The sequence below is a fragment of the Nothobranchius furzeri genome, chromosome 1 (genome assembly GCF_043380555.1).
Source record: "Nothobranchius furzeri strain GRZ-AD chromosome 1, NfurGRZ-RIMD1, whole genome shotgun sequence".
NCBI lineage: Eukaryota > Metazoa > Chordata > Actinopteri > Cyprinodontiformes > Nothobranchiidae > Nothobranchius > Nothobranchius furzeri.
The window spans coordinates 42,229,124-42,248,865 of record NC_091741.1 but is presented as its reverse complement, the minus strand read 5'-3'; the positions used below and the strand labels follow the sequence as shown (position 1 = coordinate 42,248,865).

The 19,742-nt window shown below is 42.1% G+C and overlaps 1 protein-coding gene across 1 annotated transcript in view; it reads left to right on the top strand.

Moving 5' to 3' along the window:
- The window catches only part of cd36 (CD36 molecule (CD36 blood group)), an 18,130-nt gene extending 244 nt beyond the window's left edge, over window positions 1-17,886 (top strand). The window contains exons 1-12 of the mRNA XM_015960854.3: window positions 1-73; window positions 460-620; window positions 694-838; window positions 8,590-8,745; window positions 8,830-8,921; window positions 8,992-9,041; window positions 9,126-9,195; window positions 13,742-13,929; window positions 14,009-14,127; window positions 14,218-14,291; window positions 17,187-17,241; window positions 17,322-17,886. The exon at window positions 1-73 is cut by the window's left edge and continues 244 nt beyond it. Of these exons, the coding sequence (XP_015816340.3) occupies window positions 1-73; window positions 460-620; window positions 694-838; window positions 8,590-8,745; window positions 8,830-8,921; window positions 8,992-9,041; window positions 9,126-9,195; window positions 13,742-13,929; window positions 14,009-14,127; window positions 14,218-14,291; window positions 17,187-17,241; window positions 17,322-17,498 (1,360 nt within the window). The 3' untranslated portion in view covers window positions 17,499-17,886. The remainder of the gene's footprint in view (window positions 74-459; window positions 621-693; window positions 839-8,589; window positions 8,746-8,829; window positions 8,922-8,991; window positions 9,042-9,125; window positions 9,196-13,741; window positions 13,930-14,008; window positions 14,128-14,217; window positions 14,292-17,186; window positions 17,242-17,321) is intronic.
- The last annotated feature ends 1,856 nt before the right edge of the window (window positions 17,887-19,742 follow it).

Here is a 19,742-nt window from a genome sequence, read left to right as displayed (position 1 = left end):
GGCGGCAGTAGCCATCCTGGGAGGCGTCCTGATCCCTGTGGGCAACAAGATCATTCAGGAGACAGTGGAGAAGGTACGGTGCTCAGTTTCCCCCTGAGTTGGAAGGTAGGGAGTGACAGAGCATTCCCTGTGTGTGTGTGTGTGTGTGTGTGTGTGTAAACGCAGAGATCAAGGTGAATCAGGAGAAATGAGAAGGAGGAGGCGTAGATTTAAAAAAATGCTTCAATTTGTAAACAAGCTTCTGTGCAGAAATGTGTCTAGAATTTCTACTCGGCGATCCATCAAAAGATCACCATCTGTGATTCTTTTCAAAGAGATTTATTTCAGAGGCGATTTCACAGGGAAGTCATTCTTCCCTCCAAGAGCATCCACCTTTTTCACGTGTCAGAGGAGCTGCTGGCCTGCTGGCAGTCTCCTGGCACGATAAAAATAGCTTGTCTGTGTTTCTGTGGGCTTTAGGAAGCTGTCATCGAGCCAGGAACGACAGCTTATGACACATGGACGGCCGTGGGGGCAAAGGTGTACAGGCAGTTCTGGTTTTTTGATGTGAAAAACCCGCTGGAGGTTGTGCAGCATGGCTCGAGACCCGTGTTAGTGGAAAGAGGACCTTACACATACAGGTATGGTTCATGTCAACCCCCCCGTCCTAAAGTGTTGTTTCGTCTCTAACAATCTGAATTTGTCCTGCTTCAGGACGAGATATCTGCCCAGAGACAACATCACATTCAACCCCAACGAAACCGCCTCCTTTCTGATTCCTTTCGGTGCCATCTTTGAGCCGTCCATGTCGGTGGGACCAGAGGAAGACGAGATCACCTCCCTCAACCTCGCCCTTGCTGTAAGCGTGTTGTCATTTCTGACTGGACTCAGATCTGCTGCTAATGCCTCTCTGATTAAAAATCTGTTACTGACGAAGCCAAAGCGAGCTGTGCTGGCGTGCAGCGAGGTTGCTTTGGTCTCTGCCGACATTTCAGTGAGGATCTCTGACTTTTATGACTCGTCCCTGTTTGGATGTGATGAATGCCACAAAATGTTCCCTTTGCTAGTAAAAACAAAAGCTGAAAACTAACGAGAAAGACGGCACAAGTAGGAGAAAACAGCTCTAAATGTATCACACCTTGTCTTTGATAAGTGACCTCTGGCTGGCAGGTAGGGATAAAGTCCAGATGCAGAACTGATTAGTCTGAGGACGTGGGCTTTGATGTTTGTTCCTTTAAAGATATAAATAGGTTTCTTCTTTCTAAACTTGACTAAACCGATAGCTTGGTTGGCCTGAATTTTGGCCTGATTTACTTTGCAGTTAGCCACAGATGACTTCCCATGCCAGTACGATGTTTCCCATCATTCATTTGAAGGATTTGGATGGCTGAAAACATTTTAGCATTTTTATGTTTGCTTAAAGCAATCAATGCATTTTAGAATGATTTCTATCGCACGTTGTTGCAAGAAAATCAAAGAAATCATGCAACACCTCTTTTATTATTCTGAGTTTTGTGATGTAAAAAATAATTATGTTAAAGGGGTGGGACACTGAAAAACCGTTCTAAAAATATTACTTGCGATCATAATGAGTTTAACATGCAGGCTGAACATGGAAATAGTCTCCTACACCTATCTCCTGCATTAGCTTCTGATAGAGGATAGACGGTGAAACTCTAGGATTAGAAAATGCTGACAGATACATCCCACTGGCCTCTTTGAAGGTGGGTTTATGCTTGACGCATCCGCGAGGTTCGCGCGGCGAAATTGCGTCATTTTAACACCCACACCGCGCCTCCGCACGGCCCAAATTTTCCGCACCACGCACCTAGGAAATTTTCTAACCACGCGGACGGTCGGACGCGGAAAAACATGGCGGACTGGCAAGAACTAGTATGGCAGAGGTTCGTAAATACAGACATTTGTATGATTCAGCTCTCAAAGATCACCGTGATCAACACGTTGTTAATAATTCTTGGAGAGAAATAGCTCGCACTGTCGGAAAAGACGAGGACGCTGTTAAAAATGCTGGAATGCCATGTTGTAAACAACAGTAATTTTTACTTCCACTATGTTGTAGTGTTGGATGCATGCTGTAGAGCTCCATGCTGCCCCCTAGAGTTTGGGAGAATATTGGCTCACCGCAGAGACGAGCCGCATGAACCATAAACGCTGCAAGTTGTGAAGCGCGTTCCATCCGTGAGCCGCATCACCAAGTGGAAAGTGAATGCGGCAAGCATAAACCAAGCTTTAGAAAACAATGCCACCAATTTGCATCAATGCTGAGCTGGCAGATGGGAGCTTTAAATCGTTTATAAGTGGTCAGACCGTGATGGTGATGTAGCGCAATCGTGTCCTTTTTCCAAAGGCGGCACAAAGGAGGGTATGGGGTCGCACTCTGCACTGCCGCAGGCCTCCGTTTACCTTCCGTATTACTTGCTTTTTATAGCGATCGAAGCTGCAATCAATAAGTTTCTTTTAACGAGCCGCTCCTAAAGGTGTCTGTCCTCCACAGTCCCCGTGCAGTCTCTGGTGATCTGACCTCCAGCTCCTGGAGCTCTGCATCACTCCAGTTTTTCATCTCTGCTGATCCTGTTTACACAATCAGAACTTACTGCCCGTGTTTACTTTTCATTTTCAATATAGTTTCCTGCCGGAGCTCGGCAGTGACTCCCCACGTGATCACGGCATCTCCCAACTCAAACGGACTCAAGTCAGTAATATTACTAGCAAGCGTGGCGGCACAATGCCACAAAATTTGTGCGATGCCATGCAGACACACAGTGGTGGTACGCTAATTTGCCGGCATGGTGTGTCTTCTAAAAATGGCTCGTGTCTCATCTTGATTCACGACGGGGAAGGCGCCTTGGAAACAGCAGTGAGCATCTTGACTAGTAGAAGCTAACAGTTAGCATTTCTTGTCTGATCTTTTAATTGCTTTTAAATGTCTTTACTCTTTTACGTCCTTTTTTGTTGTGCAGTGCTTTGTTTGGCCCTTGGGTCATGTGAAGGCGCTATATAAATGAAGTTGATTGATTGATTGAGCATTATTAATCCACCACAAGGCAGAACTCCTTAAAACTTGTGTTATTTGTGGAATAAAACATCCACGGTACAAGTCAGTGGTAGAGTCATGTTGCTGTTCTCCAATTCGAGGTGAGATGTCCAAATATCACAGCCTGGCAAGCCAGACTAAATAAATATATAAATGATTTAGTCTGGGAACGCTCTACTGACGGCTCTTAGTTGTGGAACGGGTTCTACGGTTGTCTTTCAAACGATCTCCGCATGCTACTGGACAACGAACAATGTGATGCACTCACCGCAACAGATGTGGGTCCACCAGGCAGTCCGCTGTTGAATAAGGCAAAAACACATCATGTTTCTAGTGATGGGGCTATTAGATGAGGTCTCGTGAAGCGTATCGGCACATTACCGAAACTGTATCGATACCGGGTCAACACTGGGTCACCATGTTGGTCTACTGACACCTGCTGGATTATAAACCAAATAGCGAGACTACTGACGTCAAGTCCCGGTGGGCTGTTTATCCACTTTGGTCCGGTTCGGTCCGCCCACCCCACCGCTCTGACAGCCGACGGGACCACTTCCTAAACGATACGCACACCAACACGGATGTCGCTCTAATGAGCCAGATACATGCGCCGGTGCGTCAGTGTTGCTGCCCATCACTACCCTTTTCTGTGCTGGTGTGTGTGTGTGTGTGTGTGTGTGTGTCTGCTCTGTCTTCTTGATCCCCAGCGAGTCGTGGTGGATGGCTGCTTATACTGAGCCAGGATTCTCTGGAGGTTTCTTCCTGTTAAAAAGGAGTTTTCCTCTCCACTGTCGCTGCATGCTTGCTTAGAATGAGGATTGCTGTAAAGTCACTGACAATTTGCTGGGTTCCTTATATAGGAAACGTTTTTCTGATTGGCTTAATGAACTGACCTGTATTGGAATGTTTACTACGTGAAGTGCCTTGAGACGACTCTTGTCATGATTTGGCGCTTTATAAATAAACTTGAATTGAATTTAATTGAATAGAAATTCTAAATAAAGAACTTAAAGACATCTGTCCTCACTGAATTCTAATGAAGCCCAAGTCCAAATAGTGCAAAATTGATGTAAAAGCCATTTCAAATGAGCTTTCACCATCTTGTTCCACTCTTGTCGCATCACCCCGCCCACCAAACCAACGGAGTGCCTTGATTGGTCCACAAAGCTGATAGAGTGCTGTGATTGGCCCACCATTGTTGACTAATCACAGCACTCTATTGGTTTGAAAACCTGAAAGAGAGCTTGTGATTGGCCCGCCAGAATGCTGCTGGGGGGCCGCGGAGGTTCCTAGACCTTACAAGGCGTTCATTGCTACTAGAGGCCACTGCAAATATATTGATTAATCAAATGTTCCACACCTTTACGCTCTTACCAAAGTACTTATTTTTCCTCCTTTAGGGATCTGGTGCTATTAAACTACAGCTTTAGAGCACTCAGTTCTTATAAATGATGGAAATGGATTTTGGTGTAATTATATGTGAAAATGCTCCTTTTCATGTATTTGTGAATCAGCAAAGATCTCCCTCATGACTTATGGTTCTAATCACCGTTTTCGTGTCTTATTTAACAAAGCGTGATATCTGTTTTGTGAGTTATGGTGCCGTTTCAAGGAAAATAGATGATGAGGCAATAAAAAGGCTGGAGGATGGGGCTTTGCTTTCTGATTGGTAAGCCTAACGGGAGCACAGAGTTTCCACAGATCTCAGCAGAAGACACTGACCTCCAAGATTTAGTATCAACACAAACAACTGGGTCACTCTGCATCAGTCATGTCTGTCTTTTGGGTAAGATCTTTGGAACTGACTTGCTTTGCAGCATCAAATACATTTGCAGATCCACTAAATAAAACGACACCGAGTCAGTCAATGATTTAACTTTTAACAGAAGAGACTAAATAAAATCCTGCATTCTTACACAGAAGATAGCCGGATTCAAGTTTGACTCCTTTAATTCTGTAGCGTTGTTAATCTACATAACTAGAATTTAAGCTGTTGCTATTCAGCTTTGTTAAATTCTGAGAAAGATCAAACAAGTTGGTAATGAAACTTATATTATATATATCCACAGATTTGTTATATATATCCACAGATATTTATATAATCGATAGAAGTTCATACACCAACTGGCTTGGTCTATATTTAATAAAAAATATTAATATTTAATTTAAGAGATTTAAATTAATAGCAAGAGTTTATTTATTAAATTCAGAAGATCTAAAGAGATCTTTGCTCGTTCAATGACCAAATTGTCACGAGTTGGTTCAGGAGGAAGTTAGGACCCAAGATGCCAAGAACCAGACGGACGAGGCAGGGGTGGAAGATGAAATAAAATCCTTTATTTTTAGGGATAATCCAAAAGGCAGGGAGCCAAAAACCAAAAATATCCAAAAACACTAGAGACCTAGAAACTCGAGAAGCACTGGAAACACTAGAGATCGAACAAGACGAGACTGACAAAAACAATGGACCGACAAACACGCAGAGACACAGAGTTATATACACTGGGAGGATGAGAGGGAGATGAACTGCAGGTGTGTGGGGAGAGAGAGACCAGGTGAACTCAATTACTAATTAGGGAGGAAACAAACATGACCTAAGAATAAAAACTAAAGACAAGAAGAGCAGGAACATAACTAATAATCTAAGGAGGGGGAAAAACCTATAACACAGATGGGAAAAACACACTAGAGAGACAAATAACATGAACAGCTGTAACTAAAGGAAAATGACCTAAGAATGAAACCTAAAGACCTGAAGGGCAGCAAACATAACTAATATTCTAAGGGGGAAGCTGAAACTAGAGAAAAACACTACAGAAAGAAAAACTACAGGGGCGTGACTAAAAGGGGGCCAAGGGAGCACAGGACCTGGGAGGGGGAAACCTAGAGGGCTGAAGATCTGTGGGCAAAATGGGGACCACCAGGACACACAACAGGAAGACGCAGACAAGGACACATGAGGGCGCTAGGAGACACAAAAGGAGAACCTAGAGAGGGATGGAGAACACAAGAAGAAACATGAGGGGAGACGCAGACTTAGACCATGACACAAATATACACCACTCTGTGTTTCATTTCAAAGAAGAGTCAGTTTTAAAAAAAGTTAAGAATTTATTACTAACAATTTAAAAGACAATTCATAAATGACAATTTATAAAAGCTTTGGTATTAAAACTTGGTATTAAAGCAACCTATGTCTGGATGAATCTAAAAATGAAGTGTGTGTGTTTGGATGTGTGAATGTAGGTCTCAGAAGGTTTTTTATCTTAGAGAGAGATAAACGCGCTCTGGGTGGTAGAATTTGGTTTGCAGTTAAGCTAAATTATTTCTTAAAAGAACAGGCATTCAGACGCAATCTGTGTTCTACCTCACTGTTCAGACGACCCTCTGTTTGGATCCGGAGGTCAAGGGAGGATGTTGATCAGCCTCTGGGTACTCGGTCCGGTAGGGTAGCCCAGTGGTACCGGCTCTCTGGTCCTAGAGTTGCTGCAGGCACACAGGTGTTGAGTTGGTTTGCATCTGAGCAGATTCTTAAAGGTTGGTTTATGCTTGACGCGTCCGCGAGGTTCGCACGGCTCCGCGCGGCGAAATTGCGTCATTTTAAAAACCACGCCCCTCCACCGCGCCTCCGCACGGCCCAAAATTTCCGCACTGCGCACCTAGGAAATTTTCTAACCACTACAAGGTCAGATGTGGAAAAACATGGCCGAATGGCAAGAACTAGTATGGCAGAGGTTCATAATTACAGACATTTGTATGATTCAGCTCTCAAAGATCACCGTGATCAACATGTTGTTAATAATTCTTGGAGAGAAATAGCTCGCACTGTCGGAAAAGACGAGGATGCTGTTAAAAATGCTGGAATGCCATGTTGTAAACAGTCATTTTTACTTCTACTATAGTGTAGTGTTGGATGCATGCTGTAGAGCTCCATGCTGCCCCCTACAGTTTGGGAGAATATTGGCTCACCGCAGAGACAAGTCGCATGAACCATCAACGCTGCGAGTTGTGAATTGCGTTCCATCCGCGAGCCGCATCACCAAGCGGAAAGTAAATGCGTGAAGCATAAACCAAGCTTAAGGAATCTCGTAGTGTCAGCCTGTTGCAGATGGCGTTTCTGTTGAAGCAATTCTATCGGCGTGACAGAAAAGCTTTAGTAGAGGTTTCGAGCGGCCGACCCGATCTTCTGGACTCTCGTTGGCACAGAGAGAATTTTGGTGAGCTCAAGAACTGAACTTGAGTTAGGTTTTAAGAGACGGCCGGTAATCTTGTTCTAACAAATTAGATTTCAGAACACGCCCTCCCAAGATAGAAAGCTCTGGTGTTATGGAACAAAGACATGTGAGTGCAGTTACCTTTAACCTGATTACTGTGTCCTGTATGGTGTGTATAAATGCACATGATCTTCTTGTCACTGTTAAACATTACTGATTATCCTAAATAATAATTATTATTAACCAAAGAATAATAATTCATTTCAGTAATTAAATACATTTATAATGAACCATGATGATTATTTATGAACATTGTAATAGGACAGTGAAAAGAGCTTATTAAAAATGATTCTTTTAAATCTTGAAGTGTCCTTCATCTTGTGGATGGAACAGCAGTCAGATAAAGGCAATCAGATTAAAGATGGTTTACAGCAGACTTCGCGTCTCCTGTGATGGATAATCTGTAGATAGAAGTACAGCCAGGACAGCTTGACCCAGCTGAGGAAGTGTGACCTTTGGGTCACAAATGAGGCCATTCGTGTCGCTACAATTCTTAATTTTTAAAAAAACTTTCTACTAAACTTAAAATATTGTTTTGAAACCATATAAATTGCACAGCTTGGGTCTCAAGAGGTAAAGGGATGACTGATATGAAAGTAAAATCGTATTCCAGCTGTAAATAGACCAAATTTGATCTGTTATTCTACTTCAACTCACTAATCGGACTTTGTTGCCTTTTATTCCTCTTTGTCCACATTTTCTTGCAGAAATCAGCCTCCTGTAAAGGCTCTCTGGTATTTCCTCGGGTATGAGTGCAACGTCACTATTGAGAAATGTTGGACTTTTCCTTTAATTGCAATAAACTCAAGCAAGAACCATGCGTTAGATCTGTGACCAGAAGAGATAAGATAACAAGAGGGCAAAAATAGCACAGAGGTTTAATAATCAGCTCTGTGGTGACATTTGTGCTCAGTTCCTGCTTTGGATTTGAAAATGAGGAATGACTCATAGTTGTTTTTGTTCTTATTGAGTCTTTGTGCTCTTTGATTACCCTCGAACAAAAGAGCAGGTCAACCGAGCGCCTCGCCATCATAAACCAGGATTCATTTCAGTGCTATCTCCTCTGCAAACAGCTGCACTTGTGTGCACAGCGGTTTTGCATGTACCATATACAGTATGTCTCCATGGAGCTTTAATGTCAACTGTTGTGTTTACTCATTTTGGCTGACGCGTTTGTCTAAAGGGAGATATGCATTCAACCTAACCTGGATGCTTTTAGTCATCTAAGATCTCTGAACAGACGTGTGAACAGGTGTGAATGTGTGTTTTCCTATCTTCCAGGGTGCATATTCACTCATTTCACCAGAGCTTCACTTGGCTTTGGAGATTTTGATCCGAACAACCAACGCGTCCTTGTTCCAGCGCCGGCCTGTGAAGGAACTGCTCTGGGGCTACAAAGACCCCATGCTTAAAGAAACCGTGGGCCTTTTTCCAGATGTAAGGAAACACATCAGAGGATGAAGCTAGCTGAAAATGCACAGATTTACTCAAAATCACAAATAAAACCCTTTGTTTGCTCAGTACAACAACACATTTGATGGCTACTACAATGTCTACACGGGGAAAAACGACATCTCTAAAGTGGGCATCGTTGACATGTGGAGAGGAAGCAGGTGAGTGCAGTTTCAGCTTGCACAAATTCATAAATGGTGATAAAATAAAACATCCTGCTATGCACAACAGGAGCTTACGCTTTTGGAACAACACGTATTGTGACATGATCAATGGAACAGGTAAGGCTGAAAACTAGCGAAACTGCACACACATCATTCTAACGCAGACAGTTAAATAACCAGATGTTTGTGTTTTTCTGTCAGATGCTTCCTCCTTTCCTCCTTTTTTGAAGAAGAAGGAGCCTCTCTATTTCTTTACATCAGATATCTGCAGGTGATGAAGCGTTTTATTCAATAAGAGCTCAAACTGGGATGAAATTAACACATTTTTCCATAAAGCAACCACTAGGGGTCAGAGTTTGTCATTGAAGTTACATTAAATGGATTTTTTGACCATTTAAAAATGTTTCAGTGTTAAATAGTGAATACATCTAATCTTGTTTGTAACTTGTAGAAATTGAGATTATGTCTGTCAGGATTGATGAGCTAATGGCTAGTCAGGTGCAACCATGATCAGCATAAAACTCTTTATAACAGACATACATTTTATAGCAATTTATGCAAATTTCTAATTTTCTAATAAATGATTCATGCACATGTATGTATCATCACATTTAAACACGTTTTGCATTAAATATTTATCTATCTGAAATTCTATGAACACCAGTGCTCCTCTGCATCTCCATAGCAACCGTATAAGCACACAGTTGTAAAATCAGGGGACACCGTGATTTGAGGGTGAGATGCAAACAAAGAATGATGGAAAGGGTGTGGGAATATATATATATATATATATATATATATATATATATATATATATATATATATATATATATATACAGTGGGGCAAAAAAGTATTTAGTCAGCCACCGATTGTGCAAGTTCTCCCACTGAAAATGATGACAGAGGTCAGTAATTTACATCATAGGTACACTTCAACTGTGAGAGACAGAATGTGAAAAAAAATCCATGAATTCACATGGCAGGATTTTTAAAGAATTTATTTGTAAATCAGGGTGGAAAATAAGTATTTGGTCAATAACAAAAATTCAACTCAATACTTTGTCACATAACCTTTGTTGGCAATAACAGAGGTCAAACGATTGCTATAGGTCATTACCAGGTTTGCACACACAGTAGCTGGTATTTTGGCCCATTCCTCCATGCAGATCTTCTCGAGAGCAGTGATGTTTTGGGGCTGTCGCCCAACAACACAGACTTTCAACTCCCTCCACAGATTTTCTATGGGGTTGAGGTCTGGAGACTGGCTAGGCCACTCCAGGACTTTCAAATGCTTCTTACGGAGCCACTCCTTTGTTGCCCGGGCGGTGCGTTTAATGTCGTGTTGGAAGACCCAGCCACGTTTCATCTTCACAGCTCTCACTGATGGAAGGAGGTTTCGGCTCAGAATCTCACGATACATGGCCCCATTCATTCTGTCCTTAACACGGATCAGTCGTCCTGTCCCCTTAGCAGAAAAACAGCCCCAAAGCATGAAGTTCCCACCCCCATGCTTCACAGTAGGTATGGTGTTCTTGGGATGCAACTCAGTATTCTTCTTCCTCCAAACACGACGAGTTGAGTTTATACCAAAAAGTTCTACTTTGGTTTCATCTGACCACATGACATTCTCCCAATCCTCTGCTGTATCATCCATGTGCTCTCTGGCAAACTTCAGACAGGCTTGGACATGCACTGGCTTCAGCAGCGGAACATGTCTGGCACTGCAGGATTTGATTCCCTGCCATTGTAGTGTGTTACTGATGGTGACCTTTGTTAGTGTGGTTCCAGCTCTCTGCAGGTCATTCACCAGGTCCCCCCGTGTGGTTCTGGGATTCTTGCTCACTGTTCTCATGATCATTTTAACCCCACGGGATGAGATCTTGCGTGGAGCCCCAGATCGAGGGAGATTATCAGTGGTCTTGTATGTCTTCCATTTTCTGATAATTGCTCCCACAGTTGATTTTTTTCACACCAAGCTGCTTGCCTATTGTAGATTCACTCTTCCCAGTCTGGTGCAGGTCTACAATTCTTTTCCTGGTGTCCTTCGAAGCTCTTTGGTCTTGGCCATAGTGGAGTTTGGAGTCTGACTGTTTGAGGCTGTGGACAGGTGTCTTTTATACAGATAATGAGTTCAAACAGGTGCCATTAATACGGGTAACGATTGGAGGACAGAAAAGCTTCTTAAAGAAGACGTTACAGGTCTGTAAGAGACAGAGATTTTCCTTGTTTGAAGTGACCAAATACTTATTTTCCACCCTGATTTACAAATAAATTCTTTAAAAATCCTGCCATGTGAATTCATGGATTTTTTTTTCACATTCTGTCTCTCACAGTTGAAGTGTACCTATGTTGAAAATTACTGACCTCTGTCATCATTTTAAGTGGGAGAACTTGCACAATCGGTGGCTGGCTAAATACTTTTTTGCCCCATATATATATATATATATATATATATGTTTGATTTGGTTTTTATGTTTACTGGTTTTGTTTGTGTGTAATTTTTTTCATTACTAAGGTGCGAAAATTACAAGATAATATGAAAGTAGTGTTAGGAGGGGATTTGTCTGGAAAAATCATTAAAGATGAAATAATGGGTAGTAAATCATGTTCTTTTTCATTTAAATTAGTGACAGTTGATATGGTGAAGAAGTGTATACAGAAAATGAAAGTGAGACCGGCTGGTACTGATGAATTGGATGTGATGTTATTGCAATTAGTTGTGGATGAGATTGCAATTTCGGTGTCTCACATTATTAATTTGAGTTTGGAAGAATGTAAATGTCCAGGGACATGGAAAATGGCAAAAATTGTTCCTCTTCCAAAAAATAATAAGGAGCATTTTTCTGAGAAAAATAGTAGGCCGGTGAGTATTTTACAGATTTTAGGGAAAATAATTGAAAAACTGGTTTTGATCAAATAACGTTATATTTCGAGGAAAATGACTTGAATTCTAAATTTCAGCATGCATATAAAAAGGGGTACTCAACAACAACGGCACTAGCACAGAAGACTAACGATTGGATGACTAATATGGATAATAGAAAACTAACTGGGATGGTATTGTTGGATATGTTGTGAGGCTTTTGATCTAGTGGATCATAACCTATTACTGATGAAATTAGGATTATATGGTTTTCATGAATCAGCTATTAAATGGGTGGAAAGCTATTTAACTGGAAGGGGGTTTATGGTATTGTTTAATGGCAGTTATTCTCGAAGGAAGAATCTTTTATGTGGGGTTCCGCAGGGAAGTTGTCTTGGACAATTGTTACTTTCAATTTTTACTAATGACCTTCCATTTATGTTAGAATGTGCCACGATTGTATTATATGCGGATGATTTGACTTTATATGTAGAGGAAAGGAATCTGGAGGAATTAAATTCTATTTTGGAAAAGGAACTGAGGCTAGTAGAAGGGTGGATTAATGAAAATAAGTTAGCTATTACTGTGGAGAAGACTAAATGTATGGTGATGGGATCACCTCATTTGTTGAGAGAACCTGAATTGAATTTATGTATAAGGGAAATGCCATTGAGCAGGTTAAAGAAGTTAGGTTACTGGGTTTAACAATTGATGAAACGCTAAGTTGGAATAGTCAAGTGAAACAGATTTTAATCAAAATGGGAAAGAACATGACAATGGTGACGAATGGTAGAAAATGTATTCCATATTTAAGTAGAAAAGTATTAGTTGAAGCTGTTGTTTTGTGTCACTTGGGCTATTGTGCAGTAATTTGGGCTGCTACTACGGAAGCGAATTCAAATAAGTTACAGGTCGCACAAAATAAGGTTGCTAGATTGGTCTTAAATTGTTCTTTTGGAAGGAGTTGTGAGGACATGCATACTGCTCTAGCATGGATGGGTGTAAGGAGTAGAATAAAGTACTTACTTATAAAATTTATTAGGAATGTTATAAATGCACAGACACTAGACATTTTTTTAAATCAGTTAACATTTTTAGAGATGTTCACCAACATGCTATGCGTCAAGCTGATGGCTGCCTTTTATTGCCAGCTAGTCAAACTAATTTTCTACATAGGTCAGTATTGTATAGAGCTATGGTGGAATGGAATAGTTTACCACAATTCTTGAGGGGTCAGCTACAAAGGAGTGATTTTTGTAGGAGGTTGCAGATATTTATTTATAACCTTTTTACATGAGTTTGAGGAAGATGAGTTTTATGTTTTATTAATTGAATAATTCGTGGATTGTTTTTATACTTTTTGTATTTTTATGGATGTGTGTATATTTTGTGAGTGTGTGTGTAACTGGGCGCTAATTCTCATGTCACATGGCAAATCAAATTTACCTTCGGGTACTAATAAAGTTACCTTGACCTTAATTTTATGTTTTGTTGTCCAGTATGTGTGGAGTAATTTGCGTTTTATGTTACGGGAAATGTATTTTATTTTGGTGCTGTATTGGGTGGAATGTGGTCTGCTCTTGTAGTGGAGATTTATATTGTATAGTGAAATGGATTGTTTGTGAGCCCAGTGTTGATGCATGAATAATGTTTGGATGATGTTATGACCCCAGGAAGAATAGCAACTGTTTTAACAGTGGCTAATGGGGATCTTAACAAACAAACAAACAAACAAACAAACAAACAAACAAACAAACAAACAAACAAACAAACCGTGACCTTCAGTTGAAGCTTTAGAAAAGATATAGGAGGAATTTAGTTCTTTTTCGACTTGAAGATTTATCAAGCCTTGGTCTTTGGTTTGCTCCCACTAGCCGTTAGCTCGTCAATCCTCTTTGAACAGAGGCTCGTTTGTACAGAAACACGGCTTAAACTGTAACGCTTCCTCTTTCAGGTCTGTGTCTGCCAGCTATGAGCAGACGAGGAATCTGAAAGGGATTGAAGTCTACCGTTACTCCCTGCTGCCGTCCACCCTGGCCTCTCCTCTGGACAACCCGGACAACAAATGTTTCTGCAGCAACATGAAGACCACCAGGAACTGCACCTTAGCAGGAGTGCTGGACATCAGCACTTGTCAGGACGGTTAGTTAATGATCAACCAAAAACAGGACATCTCACTGTTTTACTGAATTTTTATTTGAAATGATTTGCTTCTGAGCAGGGAGACCCATTTACATCTCTCTACCCCACTTCCTGCATGGCAGTCAGGAGCTGCGAGACAGCTTAGTGGGTCTAAACCCCCACGAGGAGCATCATAAAACCTTCTTGGATGTAGAACCTGTACGAGTGCATGTTTATTCATTCAATATTTGAGATTCAGAGAAAGCAACAGCCAACTCAAAGATGCTAATATTGTTCTGCTCCCATCAGACCACTGGTTTTACGCTGAATTTTGCCAAAAGGATTCAAGTGAACATGATGTATGGGCCATCAAAGGTCATCACGTAAGTAGTGACTCAAGAGTTTTAAAAATAAAATAAACTTAACTTTTTGTTTTTTTAGATAATGTTAAAATTTGAAATAGTGAACATTATGATTTTAGGACCGAGAACTCTCTTTCACTTTGTGTTATGAAGCTTTTTGCAAGTTTGAGATGTCTGCAAAGTCCAAAGAGAGACAGAGCTTATTTTCCAACTCATCTCATTTTATCACAAAATGTCATAAATTATGTTTGCATATTGTTGGTGTTTATTTTTGGGTCTTAGCAACAAACAGCACTAGATTATATCTCAAACTAAAATGTACAATTAATGAATGAGAGGCAGGAATATTCTTCTCACATAAATGCTGCAAAAATTGAATAGTTTCATTTGACAGCTTCAGGGTTAAAATAAAGTTGTAAAATACATATTTCACGTGCACAAAGCAACATGACACATATGCCGAGGCAAAATCTCGGGTGTGGGTGGAGTTTGGTGAGGCCATGGACAAAGACTATCGATCGGCGCCAAAGAGGTTCTGGCAAACTGTCCGGCGCCTCAGTAGAGGAAGGCAGCAACTCACTCACACTGTTGACAGTGGGGATGGGGAGCTGCTGACGTCAACTGGGGCAATAGTCGGACGGCGGAAGGAATAATTTGAGGAGCTCCTCAATCCCACCTACGCGCATTCCGAGGAGGAACCAGAGCCAGGAGACCTGGGGATGGACTGTCCATTCTCGGGGGCAGAAGTTGCTGAGGTAGTCAAACAAATACACAGCGGCGGAGCCCCGGGGGCGGATGAGGTTCGTCCTGGGTATCTCAAGGCTATGGATGTTGTAGGGCTGTCATGGTTGACACGTCTCTGCAACATTGCGTGGTCATCGGAGGCAGTTCCTGTGGAGTGGCAGACCGGGGTGGTGGTCCCCATCTTTAAGAAGGGTGACCTGAGGGTGTGTTCCAACTATAGGGGGATCACACTCCTCAGCCTCCCTGCAAAGGTGTACTCCAAGGTACTGGAGAGGAGGGTCCGATCGATAGTTGAATCTCAGATTGAGGAGGAGCAGTGTGGTTTTCGTCCTGGCCGTGGAACTGTGGACCAGCTCTATACCCTTGCAAGGGTGATGGAGGGGGCATGGGAGTTTGCCCAACCAATCCACATGTGTTTTGTGGATTTGGAGAATGCTTATGACCGTGTCCCCAGGGGCACCCTGTGGGGGACGGTCCAGGAGTATGGGGTGGGTGGCTTTCTGTTAAGGGCCATTCAGTCCCTTTACCAGAGGAGCGTGAGTTTGGTCCGCATAGCCGGTAGTAAGTCGGACCTGTTCCCGGTGAGGGTTGGACTCCGCCAGGGCTGCCCTTTGTCACCGGTTCTGTTCATTACCTTTATGGACAGAATTTCTAGGCGCAGCCGTGGTGTGGAGTGTGTCGAGTTTGGTGGCAGGAGAATCTCGTCTCTGCTTTTTGCGGATGATGTGGTCCTCCTAGCTTCATCCAGCTCTGACTTTCAGCTCTTGCTGGGTAGGTTCGCGGCCGAGTGTGAAGCAGCTGGGATGAGGATCAGCACCTCCAAATCTGAGACCATGGTTCTCGACCGGAAAAGGGTGGCTTGCCAACTCCAGGTTGGGAGAGTGGTCCTACTTCAAGTGGAGGAGTTTAACTATCTCGGGGTCTTGTTCACGAGTGAGGGTAGGAGGGATCGGGAGATCGACAGGCGGATTGGTTCGGCGTCTGCAGTGATGCGGACGCTGAGCCGATCTGTCGTGGTGAAGAGGGAGCTGAGCCAGAAAGCCAGGCTCTCGATTTACCGGTCGATCTACGTCCCAATCCTCACCTATGGTCATGAGCTTTGGGTAATGACCAAAAGAACGAGATTGCGGATACAAGCGGCCGAAATGAGTTTCCTCCGTAGGGTGGCCGGGCTCAGCCTTAGAGATAGGGTGAGGAGCTCGGACATTCGGGAGGGACTCAGAGTAGAACCGCTGCTCCTCCGGATCGAAAGGAGTCAGTTGAGGTGGTTTGGACATCTGGTCAGGATGCCTCCTGGACGCCTCCCTGGGGAGGTGTTTCGGGCATGTCCTGCCGGCAGGAGGCCCCCGGGTCGACCCAGGACATGTTGGAGAGGTTACATCTCCAATCTGGTCCGGGAACGCCTTGGGGTCCTGCCGGAGGAGCTGGTGGAGGTGGCCGGGTAGAGGACGGTCTGGAGCTCCCTAGTTGGGATGCTGCCCCCACGACCTGGACCTGGATAAGCGGAGGAAGACGATGACGACGATGACAAATTAAACCAAATAAGCTACCAGAAGGTGCGAGGTGCCAAAAGTGAGCTACTGAGTCATAAAAATGGAATTTAAAAAATCTAATCCGGTGCTAGATTTTCATGAAAAGTGTCATGGAGGGAAGTCAATGTGCCATCGTGTAATCTTTCATAAAAAGGACACGATTGCGTCACATTACCGTCACCATCCGACCACTTATAATCGACCTAAGGCTCCCTGATGCCGACTCGGCGTCGCAGCAAAGTGGCGGCATTGTTGCCTAAAAGGGGCTTACTGCTACTAGAGATCACAGCAAATGTATTGATTAATTAAGTCTTCAACACCTTTAAATATTTCTAAGGAGACTTTAAACTTGTTGGTCTATTCATAAGATAAAGAGAAAGTCTGTGCCATAGCAACAAAAAATACAAGATTAAACCCTTTTTTTACATTAATGCATGAAAACAACCAAAAAAAATGGAGAAATGAGCTTTAAGAACAACATGTTCTCTTATGGGTTTTAATGATTTGAAGGATTTATTATTATTATATTATTATAGTATTAACTATTTTACATAAAAATGGCATCTAAGGTTAACTCCACACTGAAGTTTGAGATGATGTTAGACTATAAATATCGAAGTAATGAGCTGTTTTGCTGCAGGGTGCTGAAGAAAGTCAAAGACTACACCATATTCCCTCTTGTTTGGCTTAATGAGGTAAGAAGAAAAGAAATGAAAAGAAAGGGGACGTGTCCAAATCTGACAAAAATCAACTCTTCTCTCGTTTCTGCCTCCAGACAGCTACGCTGGATGATGCAACAGCAGACATGTTCAAGAGAGAGCTGATTTCTCGTATCCAGATGTTGGAGATCGCTCAGCAGGCGTTGCTGGGTGTGGGCGTGGCCATCTTCGTCATCTGCCTCATCTCCTACTGCGTGGTTAGGAGACGCAATCACCAAAGCAAGTTTGCGTAATCAGTGGATGGTTTGTGGCGTGTAAAAGCACAGTGCTCTCAAGCTGCTAAGCAACATCAGAACTTTTGATATAGACTTGCACTTTTTGTAATTTGAGTGTTATTTATAATACCAGACCTCCTTTTTATTGCCAAGAAGGAGGAGGAAACTGTGATTTTTTTAAAGCTCAGTTTAATTTGGAACACTGTAACGTTTACTGAATCAGGGATTTCTTTGGGGGGAGAGAAGCTCCACTCAGCTGTCAGGTAATCCTTTAAACCTCAGAGAAAAGAGAAAAGGGTTCGTTTGACATCATGTGACAGGAATACACACAGCTCTACTGTCGTGCGAATGTTCATTTCCTTTGCTGAACTCACGTCTATAAACAAAATAAAAGTAGAAAAGGAGAGTTTTGTTTCTTGGATTGGTCCAAATTTGCACCAAGATGTTCGAAACACACATCAGACTCAACTGATTTATGCACTTTATGATGGTTTTGGTTAGTTTTCATTGGTTCTTACATTAAATGAAGCGACTATTAAACTATAGTGAATATATTAGCTCACTAATATATTAGCTGCGACCAGTATGGATGCACAATACATCAGCAGAAACATCGGTATTGGCAGATGTAGTATTGATCTGATCAGTAATGCTGAATATTAACAAAAATGTTTACTTCCATGTTGTTGGAATATAAAACACATATTCCCAAAAATACAATATGCAATATGACAGATTAGATCACAGAATAAAAAGAGACTATTATGCAATATTTTCCAGTCATTACATGAGAGTGTAAGCCGTGATGTTTCTGAAACAGCTGTTTAAAATAGCTGTTTTGGAGTCTTTCAGCTCTACTTACTTAATGTTAAGATGCTGCATGAACAGTGCAAATCCTTGTGAGAGGTCAAAGGTTAAGCCACGAGCAGATTGTATAAAGCAGCTGTCTGAGAGCAAATCTGCAGGAGGCTTCTTAAAGAGCAAGTCACCCTCAAATCAACTTTTTTTTGTTGATAAACTATATAAATGAGTGTCTAATTGCTCTGTAGACACGTTCAGTCAATAATTTGGCACTTTAGTTAATCTTAGTAAAAATTTAAATAAGCTGCCTAAACTGTCAGCGATGCACCGTCGTCAGGCAAAAACTCAGCACTGCATTTGAATTTAAATCTGCCATCGCTATTGGCTAAGAGGTACACTATGATGTTAGATGGTACATTATGATGTCACAATGTCGTGAGTGTGTGTATTTGTTAGTGGCTCCGCCCTCTCGGTCTGCTAGGCAACAGCATTTGTTGCATTTTTCAAATAGGAAGTGGGAGTGGAGTAAGAATCTGGTAGGGGGTGACTTGCTCTTTAAGCGCAAACGCTGCTAAAATTCATTGTTCATTCTTACCTTTTTAAGTGTTTACAGCTTGATTTCTGCACACACACACACACACACACACACACACACACACACACACACACACACACACACACACACACACACACACACACACACACCCTGTAGAAAACAGCTTTTGAACCAGAGCCGCAGCACAGCAGAGAGGGACGCTAAAGCAGACTGGTTTAATTTGAAGCCACTTTCCTCTCACTCATTGGTTTCAATCTAAAATTTGATCTGACTGGTTTTCAGCTGGACCCAGGTTATTTAGTTTTCTTATACTGCTTCAGATTTGGTTAATGAGCTCATCTCTTGGAGGTGTAACGAAGATGTTAATTACATTTAATTAAGGACCATAAGACACAAAATTTCATATCAAGTATGAAATCCATCTTATGGACACTGGGTTGTTTAAATCAGAAGATTGGATCTTTTTAATGCAGGGATTTTAAAATAACACTTTGTATTAACTGAGAGACAAGAGAATAGAGAGAGAATTTCAAATGTTTAAGTAAATTTATTACTAAATAATTTTAAACAATTTAACAAGACTAACTCTCTAATGATGGATGCTCTGTTTGAATGAAGTGTGAGGTGAATGGTGTGTGGAGAATGAGTGTCAAATTCAAAACCCTCGTATCCGGAGAAACAAAGTCTGAGTGGGAGAGGATGTTTTGCTCCTAACTGATCAGAGTTTGAGACTCGTGGTCATAAACACATGAGACACCATTTGTGTCGCATCTACATACCCTCAGTGAGACCTCCACGATGGATCCAGAATGCCCAGGTCCTCGGACCTTGCTTCCGGTACTGGAGCCAATGGTACAGCGTCACAGCACGACAAACTAGTCCTTGGATTGTCTCCAGGTAAAAGC